Consider the following 20,550-nt stretch of genomic DNA (forward strand, 5'->3'; position numbering starts at 1 on the left):
CTTTTTCCTTATAACACTTTTTCTTTATGTACTATCTGCACATCTACAAAGAGCGTATGGCATAGGCATTCAATACCAAAATATAAAATAAAAATAAAAAAAACAATGACCTCACTAGGGTTAATCTCAGCCCTATTAAAAGTTTTGACTGTCATAATTAGGAAAGAAATCAAGAAAGCCCTTTCTTACAAAGAGAATTCTCTTATAATTTTATTAGGAAAGAGTATCAGTCATGGTAGAAATACTCACATTAGATATTAGTAACATAAAGGTACTAATTCCTGGGTGCTCTGTGATTAAAAACAAACAAAAAAGCACTATTTCAGCAATTCAACTGTGACAACTACACAAATGGTCATTATTATCTTAGACAGTTAGGAAATTGGGAGACCTGAATGGTTTTTGAGGAAGGGAGTGGTATAATGGAGAAACACTATAGGAAAAAATATCTTTACCATGATTTTTTTTTTTTTTTTGGCCTGCTTTGTGGCATGCGGGATCTTAGTTCCCTGATCAGGGATCAAACCTGTGCCCCTGAAGTGGAAATGCAAAGTCCTAACCACTGGACCGCCAGGGAATTCCCTATAATTATTTTTGAGGAATATATTTTTCTCATTTATTCAACAAACATCCTTGAAGGCCTCCTATATGCCAAATACTATACTAAGCACTGAGGATAGATATATGAATAGGAAATAGTCCCTGCCCTCAAGGAGCTCCTAATACAGAGAGATGTTGAGGGTCTTTTATTATTGCGTCACTTACAACCATACCATCATCACTGCCTTCATTTTCTGTCATGTAGATAACACTAGCATCATTGGGCCACTTCCCATTATTTGTAAGAATCAGTGCTCTGGATTTTAGAGCATAAATCTTATTATAAAGGACATGGATGGTAGGTGATGAGAGTAACCAACACCATTTTATACCTGTACTATTTCAAAGGGACAGAGACAAAATTAGATCATTTGAATATAGCTTGGAAAATGCTAAGATGATGGTAAATTCAGGGTGCTATGGGAGCACTTAACCCAGCTTGGGGAATTTGGAAAGACTTTGTTTTTGTTTTTTTCAGCCACGCTGCGTGGCTTGCAGGATCTTAGTTCCCTGACCAGGGATTAACCTGCGCCCTCGGCAGTGAAAGCGTGGAGTCCTAACCACTGGACCGCCAGGGAATTCCCTGGAAAGACTTTTTGGAAGAGGTGATGTCTGAACTTTGTCCAGGATGAATAGGATTCATTGTAGCAGAGTTGGGAAAGAGCCCCGCAAGTAGAGGAAACAAGATTTCCAAAGACCCATAGATGAGGAAGACCTTAGAATATGGGGGACAGCAAGTAATGCAGTAGAGCTAACCTACAGAAAAGAAGTGAGGGGAAAATTGGATAAGAGATAAGGCAGGAGTGTAAGCTAGTGCCAATTTGTGATGAGTTTTATATGCCCTGCTAAGATTTAGAATTTATCCTGAAGCTATGAGGAGGTATTCAAAAATTTTCAGATATGAAAGTGGTATGATTAGATTGCATTTTTGAAAGATCCCTCTGACATCTTGATGGATAATAGAGTTGCAGAGAGATCAGTTGTAGGAACTTAACCAGGAAATGATGAGGCCCAAAATAAGGTAATGGCAATAGAAGTGAAAGGAAGTGAATGGATTTAAAAAGTGTTGAAATAGGTTAGAGAGAACTAGATGTCAAATTGAATATGAAGCAGGATAATAATGTGATTTACTGACACAGGGAAAATAGATTGATACTCAACATTAAATAGGAGTAGGGGTGAGAAGGTATATATTCCTTGAGTCATCAGGTGGAACTATCCAGAAGCAGGTGTGTATACAGGTCTGGAACCTAGCAAGAAATTTGGCTTAGATAAAGATTTGGAGTCATCAGCATATGGATAGCAACTAAAGCCATGGAAAGTGGCTGAGAGGACCCAGGAAAGATACAGAGTGAAAAGATAATTATTCATATTTGCTCTGTGTATATTTGTTTTCTGGATAAATATTATCTGATAAACTAATATCTCTTTGTTATTTTATCCCTTCTTAATCAGCACCTTCCTTATTTAGGCCATTTGGAAAGAGGTAGGCCATCCATCATGAAATCGAAAATACGCCTTTTCAAAAACTGATAAACCTGAAAATACAAATACTTTAATAGTATCGTGCCATTCAAAGGAGATTCTGTTTTCTCACCTGAAACTTCTTTCTAAAATATGGTTTATCATTTTTATAGACAATTTTGTTTTAATTGGAAAAGAACATAATAATGTTAATTATTATTGTTATTTACAATACTAATAGTGGGAAGAAAATGAATAGAGTTCATTCTTTGAAGCATTGGCTAATTTCCCCCTACTCTTTAATAACCTCATGTATGAATAATCAACACTGCAGATATTCAGAGAGAGTACAGAGAGAGGTATGAAGCATGTTTTGTCCGGTTTAGTCTTCTTGAGTATACTTTCCCCTGATCGTGACTTACACATGGACCTGAGTTATTGTGGCGCATCACAGTATACTTGGGGTTTTTCAGGTATTCATCACTAATGGGTGGCTAAGTGACGTTGTGATCGTAGTGGCAGTCACAAATCGTGACGCTCGCTCTCCTGCCCATGGCATTAGCCTTTTTCTGGTGGAAAATGGAATGAAAGGATTTGTCAAGGGACGAAAGCTACATAAAATGGGACTAAAAGCCCAGGTAAGTCATAATGTAAATTTGTTTTCATAATATAAATCATTTATAAATATAATTCATATTTATTATTTATAAATAATTGAGTTTACTCAATTATGCTTTATATATAGAACTACATATAGCACAAGCATACCTTCCTTCCTATGCTGGATTCTTAAAATATGCTTTTCAGAGATGATTATGGAAATTTATTCCACTGATTATGCAACTGTGGTCAGCAATGGAAGTGAATCAGGGTATTTTGAAAATCTGCTTTAGAAAATTAACTGCATGATAATACCCTCTATTTTTGAAATTGAAGAAAAGTATGAAATGAGAACAGAAAATATTTTTTCTGCTATTTGGTAATTTTTCATTACCAAAAAGAAAAACATGTTTTACTTGATATGCATTAGAAATCCTTAGTCCTCAATACCTGCAGAACTGGACAGTATTAGAGCTAGAATGACAGTGTATCGCAGTGGGAAAGCCGCTTTTGGAATCAGGTAGACCTGGGTTTGAATCCCTGGTTTACCACTTACCAGTGTGATCATTAACCACTCCAACTTGGCTTCCAGCTTGTTTTGTTTTTGTTTTTTCAATGGAAATAATAATCACCTCATCAGGTTACTGGGGCATTTCAGTGAGATAATTCTGTACTCAATTGTATGATCTCTTAGGATACTGCAGAATTATTCTTTGAAGATGTACGTTTGCCAGCAAGTGCCCTACTTGGAGAAGAGAATAAAGGCTTCTATTACCTCATGCAAGAGCTTCCACAGGTCAGAAGTATTAAAGAGTCCGTCTTTTGATTAGATAATGGACTGGAATAGAATAATATAGAACTATATAAATCCATGCCTACAAAACTTGTGATGTAACCAGTCATTTGAGTATAACTTGAAGTTGTAAAAAAAATATATGACTTTTGTAAGCTGGACATGTGAATAACTCAACTCAGGGATATCTAATCAAAGCTTATACGTGAGTCAGGAAAATAAGATTTTCAGTTCTATGATTCCTTCTTGGAATGATTTTAGTGTCTTAACTACAAATCAAGAATTTTTAGCCCTTTGTAATGAAATATCAGCCAAAATATTTTCCAGGTTTTTGTTTTTTTTTTTTAATAATACCTGGGAATCAAAGAAAAGTGTTAAGTTCAGACTAAAAAGTTTTAGCCACATAGGGTCAGCCCTCACTTCTGTGTTTTTTGGAGTGTGGTTGCTGAGTGATTATCGAGCCTCACATGTCAGCATAAGAGGATGCATCTGTCTGGTGACAGCCACAGCATGCACGAAACATGACATGGGACAAGGACGAGGAACACTGGCACAGAACAGAATACGAAAATCACCAACAAGATGGAATTAAACTGACTATGGATACTTTGCACTAATTCAACCTATGCCCTTTACAATGTTGATTTCCTCAGGTATATTAGATGTGTGGTATGCAGAGATCAATAAATAAAAATCGACGACTTTGGAATTTCTTTTCCCATAGATGAGTAAAGAGAAGAGGAAAATAAATTACTTATATACCTATATAAAGACAGTCATTCATAAAAATAAAAGATTTTTTTTAGAGACTTATATATGTGTCAAAATAGTCTTAGAAATCTCAGTGGGAGTCTTTTCTTATAAAGAGTTAAGAAATAATCTTTAGGAGTTTTATAAAGATTATGCAATTTATTTTCATTGCAATCATGTGAAAATCACTTGTGTAATTAGAATAATGTTCAAGACCTAATTTTGGGGTTATAGGAAAGGCTACTGATTGCTGAGTTGGCAGTTTCAGCCAGTGAATTCATGTTTGAAGAAACCAGGAACTACGTTAAACAAAGAAAAGCTTTTGGGAAAACAGTTGCACACATACAGGTAAGCTTGTCATTAGTATTAGATAGTATCAATTTACTCATCTGAAATGGGTCTAGGCTAAACATGAATATGGAGTGATTTTCATACAGGTGGTATCGACTGAAAAAATATGCACAACTTAAAAGCTGAGAATTATGTTTTATTTGGTGCACAAAACTAAGCATGTAAGCACGAAATACAGCCTCTCGGGTAGCTCTGAGGGACTGCTCCAAAGAGGTGAGGGAGGAGCCAGGGTATATAGGAGTCTTGCAACAGAAACCAGGTGGTTGGAACAGCAAAAGATCACTGTTAATTAAAGAAAACCAGGCTTCTCAAAGTAATGAATTTATCGCTTTTCTATGTATGGGAAGATCCAAGAGTCTGGGCTCATTGAAATTACTCCTCTGATATGCACCTTAACTATCTAGGGACAGTATCCTGCTTTCCTCCATCCTGACTCCCCTCAGGGTGCACATTTGGGGGCCGCTGCAGTGGCTGCTGGCTTGATGGCTGCAACATCCATTGTTTATCTATGTGGCAGGCAACATTTTTCATCCACGGTGACATTAGAATCCATGGAAGTGGATGAGATCACTTAGGGAGAGAGTAGAGATTAAGACAAAAGAGATCCTAGGACAGAGTCCTGAGAAAAAAATTACAAGATTTAAAGGTAGAATAGGAAACTAAGAGCCTACAAAGAAAACTGAGAGTAGACAGCTAGAAAGGAGAAAGCAAATCAGGCAAGTATTGTTGTAGAAGCCAAGACAAAAGAGGATTTCAAGTGGATGGAAGCTACTTAGAGGGAAAATGAGATGAAGGTCAAAGAGTGCCCATTGGACATAGTGATATGGAGGTTATTTCATAAGAGCCATTAAGGGACTGGTGTGGTGCCAGACCCCAGTGAGTAGAGCAGTGAATGGCAATGAGGAAGTAAAGATACTGATGACTGGCAACTCTTTCCTGAGTTTGGCTGTGAAGTAGCTGAGAGAAAGGATGGTAACTAGAAGGCAAGAAGAGGAGGGTGGGGAGGGAGTGAGGGAAATATCTGGAGATCAAGTGAAATATTTGGCGATTATTAATTTTTGTTATTATTATTAGGATGAGAATGCTAGAGCATATTTTAATACCTAGACAAAGGATTTAGTAAAGAGGGAAAGATTGTAGGTATGGAGAGGATAATTAACTGCATATGATCTTTGAGACAGTGTGAAGGTGTGGATGCCAAAGTTTCAATACATGGAAAGATAGGCCTTCCCATCCTGACAGGAGAAGAGTTTCCTCCACTGAAACAGGAAGGAAAGAGGAAAGGATGAGCACGGGTTCAGCTCTGTTGGTAGAAAATCGCAAAAGCTCTCTTCCAGAGACTTCCGTATCTTTCCTTATCAATAGGGAAGAAAGAGATGTGAGTGAATGGGGCATGGAGATAAGGAAGGTTTGAAATACCTTCTTCAGAGTGAGAGGCTGAACTAACCTAGAGACACTTACAGTAAGCTTCCTGGCAGAATTGAGGACCCAAATCAGGTTAGTGATCATGCACTTATAGCAGAACCTTCTGCTTTTTTGTGTATTAGCTTTACTAAAAGGGTTTTGCTCCCCAGGTTCAAGCACAGAGAAGGTGGATGATTGTGTTTAAACTTCCTGGGTTTTGCCAAGAAGTTTAAGTTACTTGCAAAAGAACTCAGTATATGGTAGCCGTAATCACTAAAATATCAATCAAATTTTAGACCCTTTAGTCTCTCCTTAAAATGAAGGAACAGCTTTTAAGTAATGCAGTCATCAAAAAAACTGGAGTTGGAAGTCTAATTGAAAATTTCTAAGTGGAATGTCTCGGCTGAAAGGTGTTGTGAAGGGAAAGGGAAAGATGAAATACTTTGGTAACTTTTTAGGACAGCATTATAGAAGTTAAGTTCAGGTGTGGTTTAAATCCTAGTACAGCTACTTAAGTCTCTGTGGTCTATGCAAGTTGTATTATCTGTCTCAGAAGTACTTTCTTACTGTTAAGATGTAATATGAGTAGCTACCTCATAGAGTTATTATGAAGATTAGGTGAGATAATACACTTCTAATAAAGTGCTTAGAATATTGCCTGGCAAAACGAGCTTTCATTAAAGTTAGCTATTACAGTTGACCCTTAAACAACACAGGTTTGAACTGCACAGGTCCATTTACATGTGGATTTTTTTCAATAAATACATTGGAAAAACTTTTGGAGATTTGTGGCAACTTAAAATGTGCAGACGAACTGTATAGCCTAGAAATATCGAAAAAATTAAGAATAAAGGTATGTCACGAATGCATAAAATATGTGTAGATACTAGTCAATTTTATCATTTACTACCATAAAATATACAGAAATTTATTGTGAAAAGCTAAATTTAGCAAAGCTTATGCACACAAACACTTATAAATCATACACAGTACCACTGATTACACTAGGCTACCATAAAGCAATCATATTGCTGTTTCTTTGTTATCAATGCATGAATCTTTTTACCGATAAATAAATTACATTTCTTTTTCATGTAATCTTTTCATTTTGAGAAATGTTGATATACATGATTTGTTTCACTGAGCAAGTATGTATTGATTGCCTTCTGAAGGTTGTGTGTTCAAATGTAATTTGATAGGCATGACTCTGGAAATACATGTTATAACCTCCTAGCAACACAAAGAGAGTGATACTACTCGGTATCACTCTGACTTTCCCAACTGCATCCGAAGTGGAATCAATGTCATTTGCTTCTCAAAATGTTTATTAAAATACTCATGCCTTCAGCCCTATTCTGGATACTATAAAAAGTGAATCAAACAGACATATTTTTCCATCCCCTTGGTAATCTACACTTCCTGTGTTTATGAACTTAATATAAAATTACAACAAAAATGACTATAATATTACCGACATTGCCTGTATAGCTCAGAACATTAAATGTTATTTGACATTTAACCATGAAAAAAATAGAAAATCGGTATAATATTTTCCCATAGGAGAAAAAGTTTCTTCCAAAATATTTATTTATTTAATAATATATATGTGTATATATGTAGATGTGTATATATGTATTTTGATAGCAAAAAGAAAAGAAATATTCTTAATCCTTTTCAAAGCAAATGCCATTTTATTGCTGCCTTCTTTCAAAGGTAGTTTACTAAAATTTCACTAGGTGGCAGTAGCATTCTGCTTCCACACGTATCTATATCATTGGTGGGAGCCGTATTGTTTTCCAAGTAATGAGATTTCTGAGATATTTCTTCTAATCTTCTTGTTTATATAAATAAGTATCTTTGAATAATATTTTCATATTCAATCTAGATATGTATTCAGAGAAGATGAATAACCAATAAGTGCTTATACCTCCTGTTACAGAGCTGTATATACAATGGTTCCAGTATTAAATTGAAATAGGAGACCTTTAAATGTTATATTATATTTGGCCAAATCTCATTTTTATGACCCTGTAACGATTCAGTTTCCTTTCTCTTTGATATTCTTGAATTTTGAGCCTTTCTGACCACTTGGATGCGTTTCACAAAATTTATTTTCTTTTTTTAAAAATTTTTTTTAGTAGATCTTGAGTTTTTAACTTAATTGTGATGCTGTTTATTTATTTATTTGTGGCTGCATTGGGTCTTCATTGCTGTGCGTGGGCGTTCTCTAGTTGTAGCGAGCGGGGGCTACTCTTTGTTGCGGTGCGGGGGCTTCTCATTGTTGGTGGCTTCTCTTATTGCGGAGCACGGACTCTAGGCACGCGGGCTTCAGTAGTTGTGGCACACAGGCTCCAGTAGTTGTGGCTAGTGGGCTCTAGAGTGCAAGCTCAGTAGTTGTGGTGCGTGGGCTCTAGAGCGCAGGCTCAGTAATTGTGGCCCATGGGCTTAGTTGCTCCGCGGCATGTGGGGTCTTCCCGGACTGGGGATCAAACCTGTGTCCCCTGTATTGGGAGGCAGATTCTTAACCACTGCGCCACCAGGGAAGTCCCTAAAATTTACTTTCTTTTTAGAATGGAGACCTACCATACTTAAGTTGCGATAGTTACAGGATTTTCATTTTGTCTCATCCATACTCTCCATAGCTGCTGTCAAGTCTCATGATTTTCTATGGAATGGACAATACAATAGTAAAATTCAGATATTAAATAATGATAATGTCTGTCATTGATTGATGTTCCCTATATGCCAGGCACTGTGCCAAATGGATTGTCTTTTTTTTCTTCACAACTCCATATAATAAATATTATATTTATCCTTATTTTACAGATAAGGATATTGAGGCATGAAGAGGTTAAATAACATGCCCAAGATTAAAAAAGTATTTGAACTCTGGAACCTACACTCTTAACCCATTCACTAGTTTTACTACCCAGAAATCTAAGGTAGATAGACTTTTTCTTTTCTCACCTCTTTCACCCATGGACAATGAAGTGAAAATTCAGTGTTCTTTTCTAACATAAGCTTTAGTTATTTCTTGTGTGGTATGTGCTCTTGATTCTAAGGGGACAAAGTATTAGGAAAAAAATAGGAGAGGTAACAAATAACACTTCTTCTTTACATTTCTCCAAAAAGGGAATATTTAGTTCTTAGACCTTGAGTGTGGGGTTAATTAACTATAAAATCAGGTAGCAAACCTAAGTTGTTGTAGTTTATACTTGAGTCGTAATATATTAGAGTACATCTAATGGTGATGTTTAAATGGAATACTGGGCTCAATAACTTCTCCAAGGGGTCTTCCAATTCCATAATTCTATGATTCTAAGAACTGTGTTATTCAGAACTCTGAAAGAGATGCCATCTGATCCACTTTGCAACTTTAGGGAATTTTTTTTTAATAAAATGCTAGCTGCAGTATTATCTATGAGTGACTATTAATGAATGTTAAAAAATATTGCTGTGAGCATGCTGATAATTCACCAAAAGCACCTGCTAATAATGTGTGGTACAATTATTACCTACCATTCATTAGAGAACAATTTCTGAAAGCATGATGCAGTGTTTGCAATGAAGAGCAAAGACTAAATCTGTTTGGCTAACACCCAACTCAATGCCAAGAGTATGTAAATATTTAATCTCTTATCCCCCCAAGAGTAACTTATGCACTCTTGGTGGCATTAATTCTGTCAAACCTGTGGACCTGAATGCACTGAAGCAAGAATTTTCTAAATGAGCCCATTCTGGTCTGAAATTTAACTTCAGCTTCTAGAAGCTCCTAGCATTTCCATAGAAACAGCTCTCTTATGAGATAATTGGGCTTAGAGATCTTGATTCTCTCATATTGTAAATAGTGAGTAAGTTCTCAAATGTCATCGCAGGGTGGGGAGGCGGTGTGCAATAGTATCTTGAGACTTTGTCAGATTCCCCCTTACGTTCCAAATGAAGTGTCATGGGTAGTGTCATTGACCTACACCAAGAGTAAGCTAAGAGATCAGTTTCAGGATTTTCATGGAATATATAGTCATCTGTGTTCAATATATAGAAGGGTATTCCCCCGCTTTTTCATTTCCTGTTGCATCTTTAGATTCTTCTGTGAGTACACTTGGATGTGTGGGGTGGGAGTGGGAAACTTTGTGCTGATTAAAGGTTAGAGATTTGGCCTCATTAAATAGAAATGGATAGAAAGGGAGGTAGAAAAAGTAAGAGAAAGTATGAGAGAGGAAGAAAGTTTTGGTAAACCTGGCATGTTCTAAATTAGAGGCCAGGATACAAGAAGTGGAAAAGTGTGGTGCCAGCCTCCCCACTGCTTGGCTTTAGAATCATTAGATGCCAGTCACATTGTCTATTTCTAGAACAGGATGGAGTAAGCCCAAGGGAAAGGCAGTCAGTTTGGGTTTTCCATCAGCATAATAGTTATGTTGATACACATATAAGGAATCTGTCCCTCAGAGCTCCTTCTCCAGCTGACAACACCCTGGTCTTGCCTGGTCCTGGATCTTATACTCCTTTTCTACTCTTTACCAGAAATGGTAAGTACCCAAACTGTCTCCACTACAATGATGCTTTTAAGGGTTTGGTTTTGTGGTTTGAGATTGCTGTAACAAGTAGCAAAGGCAGGTCAACATCCTCTGAATATCTGGTCCAGGAAGCCTTCTTTTGAGAATGCAATCATGACTTTGGACTTGCCATTGCGTACGTTGGGTGCATTCATAATTTCTAGTTTGAGTTTCACTGTGCCACCAAGTTAGTGCCATTGTCATTAACTTCCATGCCTTTTATTAGCCACAGTGAAGGTCTCACTCATAAATTCCAAGCAGAATGTTCAAAACTCTGTTTGTATCTGAATTTCCACAAGGAAGATAGAGGCAGCTGACCATAGCTGAGCCTTGAACTTGAGATCAGCTAGAACGGGGTGTATTTTTGGAGGTTACCCAAAGTGGAAAGCCAGTAGTATTTCAAATCCAAGTCAGTTTCCTGAAGGTGGTTCAAGAGTTGGTGCCAAAGAGACCAGATGTAAACTCAGAGTTCAAGGTGTGAGAGCCAAGAATCAGGGAATGCAAGAAAATTTGATTGAAGTTAGAGCAATCTAGAACAATTGAGGATGGTCTAGATAGAATGATTTCCAAGAATACTATTGGTTGTCTGTGGCCAGCAGGGGGAGGTATCTATTAGGTATGTTATCGTTGACAATTCCAGACCATTCAGTTCAAGTTAGAGACTGTGCAAGCTATTGAGAGAGATAAGAGGGAGGGTGGGGAAAGGTGGAAGAGGTTGGGGGGTACTGGACTTTGATGTCTTGAGTGTTCTGATTCTGTTATTCTCCCATTGCATTCTACAGATCTAGATTAAACTAGATCTAGATCTAGATCTAGATTAAACTTTGCAATATAAAATAATAATGTCTAATAAATATTTTTGATGTTGTCCCTCCAGCTTGTTACTTTATTACTTTACTCCAAGACAAAAAAGCAGAAAATGTGTATACTTAATTTCATTAATAGAGAAAAATTCTTCATGGATTTAGATTCTGGACAAAAATAAGAGTTTTCAACAGCTGTACCTAAAGGACTGTACCTCAAGATGGTGTTCACCCATTAAAGTCATGCTGTTTTTCGAAAAGTTCCCTAGATGGTCTAAATTTTTTAACCTAAAACATGAAATGTTATTTATCTATTTATCTACTTTTGCATCTTATCTTTTAGTACAAGTTTTCTTAGCAATGAAATATAGTGGGTTTTTAATTTGAGCTGTTTAGTTAACATATGCCTCTTTTTTGGAGAAAAAAGAACAGTAATTCCACTTTTGTTTTGCTCTAAAGATATTTTACTGTATAATTTTTGATATGCTAAGTGACTCAAAATATGCTCTTCTCCTATGCTCATCTTTTCCTTTCATTTCCTTTAAACTCAAGACGGTGCAGCATAAGCTAGCAGAATTAAAAACACACATTTGTGTAACCAGAGCTTTTGTGGACAGCTGTCTCCAGCTGCATGAAACGAAACGTCTGGACTCTGCCACTGCTTCCATGGCGAAATATTGGTATGCATGCTATGGTAATTAAAATGTGGTGTTTGCACAGATTGTTATGGAATTCTTCCAACTTGAAACTCAGCCTTGAGGGTCTTAAAGGAAGAAGGCTAAGTAAATGAACACTAGCAATAAGAACCACCTTTTTAGAAAATGCTGAAGGGCCCCATTAAACATATTTATAATGTGCTAAAACTTACTCAAGTTGGTTTTTAACTTTTAGCTTGCCATTGAAAGTAAAATATTAAGAGACTAAAATAAGATGACTGATTAGTTCATTCAAGTAGTAGTTTAATCTCAGATTATCTGAAGAGTGGCAGTATAGTGAGATCACAAAATTACAGAAATACTTAGAGTCCTGAGATAGCGTCCCAATTCTTTCGTTAAATAACTGCAATTAAATTAAATTATTTCTGGGCCAACATTTTGATATCTGTGAAATGAGTAGATTGGGCAAGAGTTTTCTATTTAAGATGTTCTCCAGATCTAAGAAAAATTTCTGAAGATTTGACTCTCCAATCAAAAGTTGTACATGCTCTATTAAGCAAAAGGAAAAAAAAATGTCCTATAGAATGACTTTCATTTGTGTTAAAGATGATTAGCAATGGTATTAAAGATGTGTTAATGAAAAAAGACCCCTATAAGGCTTTTGTGTATTTTAAGATTTAAGAACATAGTTTAAATCAAATTCTGGAAGTGGGTTTTGTTTCCTCTTTTAAAAACAAACATTCTCACATCTCATTAGCCCAAAAATAACCTGGAAAAAATTCCTGTCATTATTCATTAACTTGTGTTCAGTTCAGTCAGAAGTAGAATGGGGAAATATGCAGAATAGTGGTTTATGTAATGATTCCAAAATAATAAAGTTGCCAGGTTGAAAAGTCATGTAGAATTACTAGAAACTTGCACTTTTGGGGGAGACGTTTTACATTTACATTTATAGCAAGTTTTTTGACTAGTGGGAAAAAGAGTAAAAATATTTTAGATAAGATATTTTTGGAAAAAGATATTTGGATGGCTGTTGGCCTTATTGTTTTTTGAAAACACCAGGTTTATAGACATACTGGTATTTCATATTGGAGGAGAGGGAGCAGGTAGTTTTAACCCAGCAAATATTTTACTAAAATACTCGCCAAATACAAAAATGTATAGAATTCCAAATATCATTGCCCCCTGAATCTTGTCTGTTAATCATTATGTTGTTACTGTATTTCTCAGGAACATCCTGACCTGTCCTATGGCTTGAGTTAAAAATTATTTTTTATAGGAAAATATGTCTATGCTTACCTTTTCTTTATATTTCCCACTGTTGAAAGTAAGTTGAAAAGATTTTGAACTAAGTTGTATTTTATGTTAAGATGAATAAAGTTCCTACCAGTCATCTCATGGATTTTAACAATAGTTAAAATTGTTGTGATAAGATCAGAAAAGGATATTTCTCGAGCACCTTATATTAATATACATATACTTCAGGAATAATAATTCCCAAATGATCGTCAATAAGTTTCCTATGTGATAGTAGGTACTTTAATAGAGGTCTGCCCTCTTAGGTTTCCACTTTTACTTTCAGTTTATTTCTGAAAAAAAGTTTTTTTCAGTTACTAAAATTCAGAATTGCAACCTTTAGGTAGGAAGTGACACATTTGAAGAAAAAAAACACATATTACACAAGGCAAAAGAAAATAGATGACTGTATAATTATTCAGTTAACTTAGATCACATAGAGAATCTGAATAAATTAGACCAAATTCAAGTTTTCACTATATTCTTTTCAGGCTTAAGGTAGCCAACACCTAATAAATAGTCTAAGCTTTCTACATTTTGTTTCTAGACTTAACAAAAACCCAGCCAGAAGTATAATTGCTGAAGAAAGCATTTGTTATATGAAAATTCTCTTGAGATTTATTTCACATGGAATTTATATCAATCTTCTCTGGTTGGCTAATATGCCTAATTTTAATTTTTGATAAATGTAAGCATTTAAACAATCATAAATAATTTGTTTCCTGATTGTAAAGCATCTCATGAAAATTCATTTCAAATGTTCCTTTTCTGCTTTTTATTTTGGTCATCTAGGGCATCTGAGTTACAGAACAGTGTAGCTTATGACTGCGTGCAGCTGCATGGAGGTTGGGGATACATGTGGGAGTACCCAATTGCAAAGTGAGTATGCCTGTTGTGTTACACTCTTCCGGGTGGTGTGAAGAAAAAGGAAAATTTCTTTAACTGTCCTTTGTACGTTGAGTACAAAGGGAAAGGAGGTGCAAAACCTTTGTATTTTTCAACTGACTATGGAGTGTGTTCAAGTAGATAGAAACAGCTTCATGTTATCAGCTCACCACTAGGATTTTGTCATATTTTTAAAAAGTGAAGATGTACTTCATTATACAATATACTAAATATAAATGTAAATAAATATAAATATATAATATACTAAAGCTTTATTTGAATCATTATACAGAGGGATTAATATCCCTTTTTTATAGTTGAATAATATTTTATTATAATTGATTATGGTTAATTATTCAGGTTTTTTCTAGTTTTTTACTGTGACAGTGCCTCAATAAACGCCTTCATACATTTATCTTAGATACATGTGTGTTTGATTACAGCAGGACAAAGTCCCAAAAGTAGTACTGCTAGTTCAAAAGTATGCATATTTTAAATTTTAATGCATTTCCAGATCATTTCCTCCAGTCTGAAGCAACTCGTACTCAAATGAACAAAGTCTAAGGATGACTTCTCCTCCTAAGCTATGACTGTTATTGTGTTTTAAACTTTAAGTGAATCTAATGGGTAAAAAATAGGTTATTATTCTTCCTTTAATTTGCATTGACTATTAGTTACTTTATTTTGTTTTATTTTATTTTATTTTACTGTAGTAAGAGCACTTAACATGAGATCTACCCTCTTCACAAAATTTTAAGTGTTCCATACAGTATTGTTAACTGTAGGCACAGTGCTGTACAGTAGGTCTCTAGAACTTATTCATCTTGCTTAACTGAAACTTTATGCCCATTGATTAGTAACTCCCCATTTCCCCCTCCCCTTAGCCCCTGGCAGCCACCATTCCTCTTTGAGTCTATGAATTTGACTATTTTAGATACCTAGTATAGGTGGCGTCATGTAGTGTTTGTCTTTCTGTGACTGGCTTATTTCACTTAGAAGAATGTCCTCAAGGTTCATCCAGGTGGTGACATATTGCAGAATTTCCTTCTGTTTAAGGTTGAATAGTATTCCATTATATGTTATACTACAGTTTCTTTATCCATTCATCTGTCCATGGACATACAGGTTGTTTCCACATCTCGGCTGTTGTGAGTAATACTGCATTGAACATGTGAGCGCTAGCACCACTTGGAGGTCTTGATTTCAATTCTTTCGAATAAATACCTAGAAGTGGGATTTCTGGATCATATGGTAGTTTCATTTAATTTTTTGAGGAATTTCCATACTATTTTTCATAGCAGCTGAGATGCACCACTTTGCATTCCCTCTAACAGTGTGCCAGTATTGCAGTTTCTCCATATCCTCGACAACACTTGTCTTTAGGCTTTTTTGTTAATAGCCATCCTGACAGGTGTGAGATGATATTTCATTGTGTTTTTGATTTGTATTTCCCTGGTGATTAGTGACATTGAGCATTTTTTCATATACCTTTTGGTCATTTGTATGTCTTCTTTCAAAATATCACTTTTTTAAAACTAAAAAAAAAAAAAAATAGACATTACAGAAAAATTAACCTGCATATAAAAATGATCTAAGTTGTCATGTCTTAAATTTTCTGTTGTCTATTTTTCTCTAAAAATAAATCAAAAGTATTATTTTTTTCTAAGTAGAATTCGTACTTCCTTCAACTTTAAAATAAATTAAATATAGCCTTTTTATTGTATTACATATGAATATTCTTGTTATCATTTCGAAGCAGTACCAGTTTGTCAGTAGGCAGCATCGTCTTCCATATTTCTTCCTCCATCGCCATAATTTCTTCTTTCCCTCTTCCTATAGTCTTTTGCCTCAGTAATCTCTCCATGGCATTTCTCCTCCTCATAGCAGAAGATATTTTTTTCCTCTTATTTGGCAATATTTTCAGTTTATAAAATTTTCTCAGGGAAGTTTTTGCTATATAGAGAGAAGTCCAATTTAGTTTTGAATCTGAGAATGAGAATGCTATGAGCTTCCAAAAACTTCTTATAATTCTAATCTAAATACAGAGTATCTAAAAGAGAAAAATTATCGAACTTGTATTCAAATTTACTTTCAAATTTATCATTTTGGCAAACATAGTTGAAAACATTTGATTTGCTTATAGTCCTTAATGAGGAAAATCAACATTTTATTCAAGTTACATTAAAAACAGAAGCTCCAGCATAGAGCTTCTGTTAGGTATAATTTACTAATTTTCTGTAGCCACTGGGCAGCTCAGAAAGCTTTAATCACAGGGTGTATATAATTTATACCTTTTTTATAAAAACTCAGCAACAAGTAGGGTTTTTCCTTCCTTCAGAATGTAGGCATGAAGTAGCTAAATGATTTCCTTTTCTTTATCAATCCTTGGACTTGGATTTTGGTATATCCTTTCAGAACTACTTCAAACAGGCCTTAATCAAAAGCAGATTTATTGTTTTTATCTTTGTATAGTCATGAAATCAAAGTAAACACTGAATTATGCTAGCACAAATTAAATCATCTCTGGAATTTTTCCTGTGTGTTTTCATGTTTTATTCATAATATTAATCCACCTTATTGACAATATTCAAAATGCTAAGGAAGTAAAATAATAATGGGTGTTTATATTTTTCTACTTAACTGTGCTATTATAACTGCTGCAGGGTATGTAGACATGTCATGGCTCAGTGCTTGTCTAGTTTGGTTCGGTTCCTAAGAAAGGCATGTTAGGTGAAGAGGAGTCAACCATCTGCATGGTCCAAGATTAGAGCGTAGCATAAGTCTTGGTCTCTGTTTTCTCAGAGGCAATTCCATCAGGTCAATAGCAAGCAAAAATTGTAACTTGATGGCTTATTTGAAATCCCTAGTTTCAATTTGAGAGACTTACATTTCCTTTCAGGAATAATAATCCCCTTCTTGGCCAGCTTGTTGGTTTGAAGACTGTATGAACTTTTAAACTAGGCTGCTCTTTCTCTCCCCAAAGACATAGGGAAGGAACTTTTCATAAGATAAAGAGAGAGAGTAGTAGGATAATATCAAAAAAGCTAATTAGATACATTAGGCAGTATGTGGATGAAGTGTACAGACTTTGATGAGATAGAAAAAAAATCATTCTAATTGTGTTTTTATATCCTAAGATTAAGCTATATTATTTGTGTGTGTGTGTGTGTTGCTGAGTCTTGGTTTCACAGGTCAAAGAGGTGCTTTCTGCTTTTTGGTTTTGTTTTATTTGTTTGTTTTCTGTTTGTTTAAAAATAACCAGTCTTAAGCATGTGAGTTTACTTCAGTCTTACTCATTAGGCTTGGGCCTATGACAAGTGAGGCTTAAGTTTTGCCATTTCAAGACCTGTCTGCAGTGCTAGGAAGAGCGGCCTGAGATAGAGAGCTTCATCACTGTGGGGTTAAACATTCCTTCTGCTGCCATCCTCTGTTAATTTTAGTTGATGACTGAATGTAATCAGTAACCTATAAAAGGGCTACTGATCTCTGTCAATTACCTACTCCATTGGAACTTCTTTAATGTGAAAAAAAATATGCCCAACCTGATCCAAAAATGTCTAAAAGCATTGAGATTGCTGAAGTAGGCTGAAATGCCAGGTAAGTCCTCTAAATGAAAGTGCTAGATTTTGTGGGCAACAATGGAATCTGTTCAAAAGAAAAAATATATTTGAAAACACATATGTCTCTAGATTTCAAGTTTCATAAGAAAGTAGCTATTGAGACTCCAAAATTCCTTTGTAATACAGGAAATCAAATCAATAAATATTTACTGAGTGCTCACTGTTTGTAAGGTACCATGGTGAACGTGGACAAGGAAAAATTCAGAATTGGTCATGGTCCTAGAGAGCTTGCACATTTAATTTGTCTCAAATTAAATTAAAAAAAAAATTTAATGCTTGAAAAAAATGCCTTTGAATTTGTCTACTAGAAAAGTCCAAAGCTCAATAACTAATCTTACATTTCTGGGCCAATGAAAATGTTGAGATGTAATAAAAAAGATACTTGCCAAAGTGGCAGGATACCTACCTTTTCATTCCAGGCTGCCAATGATCTGTTATGTGACCATTAAATAGCAACCATTAATTAGTATATGTATTAACTTTTCAGCATCTCAGTTCCTTTACCTGCAAGACAATAATAATATTTATCCTCCCTAATTCCAGAGCTGAGAGGATAAAATGAGATGAGAAAAGGTAAAACCGACTGTATAGTGTTATGGTTGCTGTCATCATTACCAAAAGTGAATTCCTTCTTGTTTTTTTATGGCAGTATACTCAGCCACTCAGTATTTCCACCTCATACATTACTGAAGTGACTGTTAATCATTTCCAAAAAATAAGTTACTTGTTAACTTTGTGAAGTAATATTTTCTGAAGCATCAGTTTATACTGCTGATGGCAGCAGTAGTGATGGGAATCTAAAGGATGTTAGAAAATACATACTTTCTTTTCTCTTTTGTTTTTTATAAAACCAGTAGATTTCAGCTTTTGGGGGGAAACATTAAAGGTAACAAGATATTAAGACATTCCATCCATTTCTAAATTTACAATTGCCCTTTTTGGAATGTTATTATATGTGCTGAATTTTACAAAATTAAATCAAAAGAAACATACTTAGAAATGTTATTTTGAATTTGTAATCTCTTCAAGCAGACTAAAACAAAACTATACAAATGATCAATATCTTAATAGAATTTTATAATTATACCAATCTAGGGTGGATGCCATATGGAAAAAAAAGTAATTTACGAAGAACTTTTATTGTTTGGATTTCATTAAATGAACACTTTAAAGTAATTAATAGTTACCTGGTGAGGCAGAATTTATAATTTCTAATATCTTTTGTTTATTCATTCAATCATCTTCTTATTTATCCAGAGCTTATGTGGATGCCCGAGTTCAGCCGATCTATGGTGGTACCAATGAAATAATGAAGGAGCTAATTGCAAGAGAGATCGTCAGTGACAAGTAGACATCTGCCCACATCCTGGAATCCTATTACAACTAATCTGGTTTTAAATCTACTCAAGATAAAATACAACCTGGAAAGGGAGGGAACACTAAACATGTTTTTATATGTTCTCTCTACAGAGAAAGAAATCAAATACAAATACAAGATTAACACAGTGGGAGGAGAAATCTTTGAATCCAAAGATCCTAAAGTTTTCCAATATAAAGTTTGGTAGGATCCTAAACCTTTCCAATTAAAAGGTTTAACTTTTAATTTTTTATATAGCTGAAAGGCAAAGGTTTTCTGATTCTAGAAGCCTTAATGTTTCATTTATCCTTAAAATTCTAAAAGAGCGTAGTCACTTAGATCTTTAAAGTTGAGGCCGAAATAATTTTGTTATTATACTATAAAAATGGGATTAATAATATTTACAGCACATTGACTTTGAAAAGGAAAAATAAATATAATTTACAATGCAAAATACGTTTAGCTATCTCATTCCAAATTCCCCCGAACAGTGGTTTCTACCACCCTATCCTAAACCTCTGTTTTTAAGTAATGAAACACTTTCTTCAAGCCAAAGCTTATGCCGAGTCCTTGTGAAACCCTGTTGCGTGAAGAGCTCCTCTGGTTGAAGCAGGAAGCCTTCCTACCTTATGGCCTTAGATTCACTAGGACTCAGCTAAGCAAATCCCCACTAGAGAATGCCACTGGTTGCCTCAACCACTGACCCCTGGGCTCTCAACAGATTTCCATCCCAGTTTAATTTCTAGGAGAACACAGAATAATCCATCATCCTTTAGTTTCAAGATACTGGTGTATTTATAGGTATCAAAACAGTGACTTTTATTTTGGAGCAGTGTAATTTTTTACTTAATTTAACAGATTTATATTTTGTGTCATCTATAAGCCAGGCTGTTAAAAATATGATGAGAAATATGATTTTAAAAATTGGCAAGATCCCTGCTAATAAGTGAATAAATAAGTTGTAATAAATAAAGTAAGAAGCAAGTAAATAAACAAAATAATTTCAAATAATGATAAAGGCAGTAAAGGAAATAAAGTAAGCATTTAAAATAGGAAAGTGAGGAAACGACGTTCGGTTTGAGACTATTATCAAAAAATAAGCCATTGATTTGTAAACTGCTAGCATCATTTTAGTACTTGTTTTTCTTTGCATATATTGCTGAGACAGTGAATAAAGTAGTTTTTAAATGGAAATAAATAGATGTATTCTTGTTTAACTTAGAGAACCTAAACATTTTATTTGGTGTTGTGGGTATTAAGCATTTTTTTTTTTTTTTAATCTTGGGGTTTTTTTTTTTGTTGTTTTTTTTTAAATTAATAGCTACTCTATTTATTTATTTATTTATTTATTTATTTATTTATTTTTAGCTGTGTTGGGTCTTCGTTTCGTGCGAGGGCTTTCTCTAGTTGCGGCAAGC

The 20,550-nt window shown here is 34.9% G+C and overlaps 1 protein-coding gene across 1 annotated transcript in view; it reads left to right on the top strand.

Annotated features, from left to right (window-relative positions):
- ACADL (acyl-CoA dehydrogenase long chain) overlaps positions 1–20,318 on the top strand; it is a 39,074-nt gene extending 18,756 nt beyond the window's left edge. The window contains exons 6-11 of the mRNA XM_068544537.1: positions 2,538–2,702; positions 3,359–3,460; positions 4,442–4,555; positions 11,871–11,998; positions 14,063–14,149; positions 19,033–20,318. Coding sequence (XP_068400638.1) covers positions 2,538–2,702; positions 3,359–3,460; positions 4,442–4,555; positions 11,871–11,998; positions 14,063–14,149; positions 19,033–19,126 — 690 coding nt within the window. The 3' untranslated portion in view covers positions 19,127–20,318. The remainder of the gene's footprint in view (positions 1–2,537; positions 2,703–3,358; positions 3,461–4,441; positions 4,556–11,870; positions 11,999–14,062; positions 14,150–19,032) is intronic.
- The last annotated feature ends 232 nt before the right edge of the window (positions 20,319–20,550 follow it).

The sequence above is a fragment of the Eschrichtius robustus genome, chromosome 5 (genome assembly GCF_028021215.1).
Source record: "Eschrichtius robustus isolate mEscRob2 chromosome 5, mEscRob2.pri, whole genome shotgun sequence".
Lineage (NCBI taxonomy): Eukaryota > Metazoa > Chordata > Mammalia > Artiodactyla > Eschrichtiidae > Eschrichtius > Eschrichtius robustus.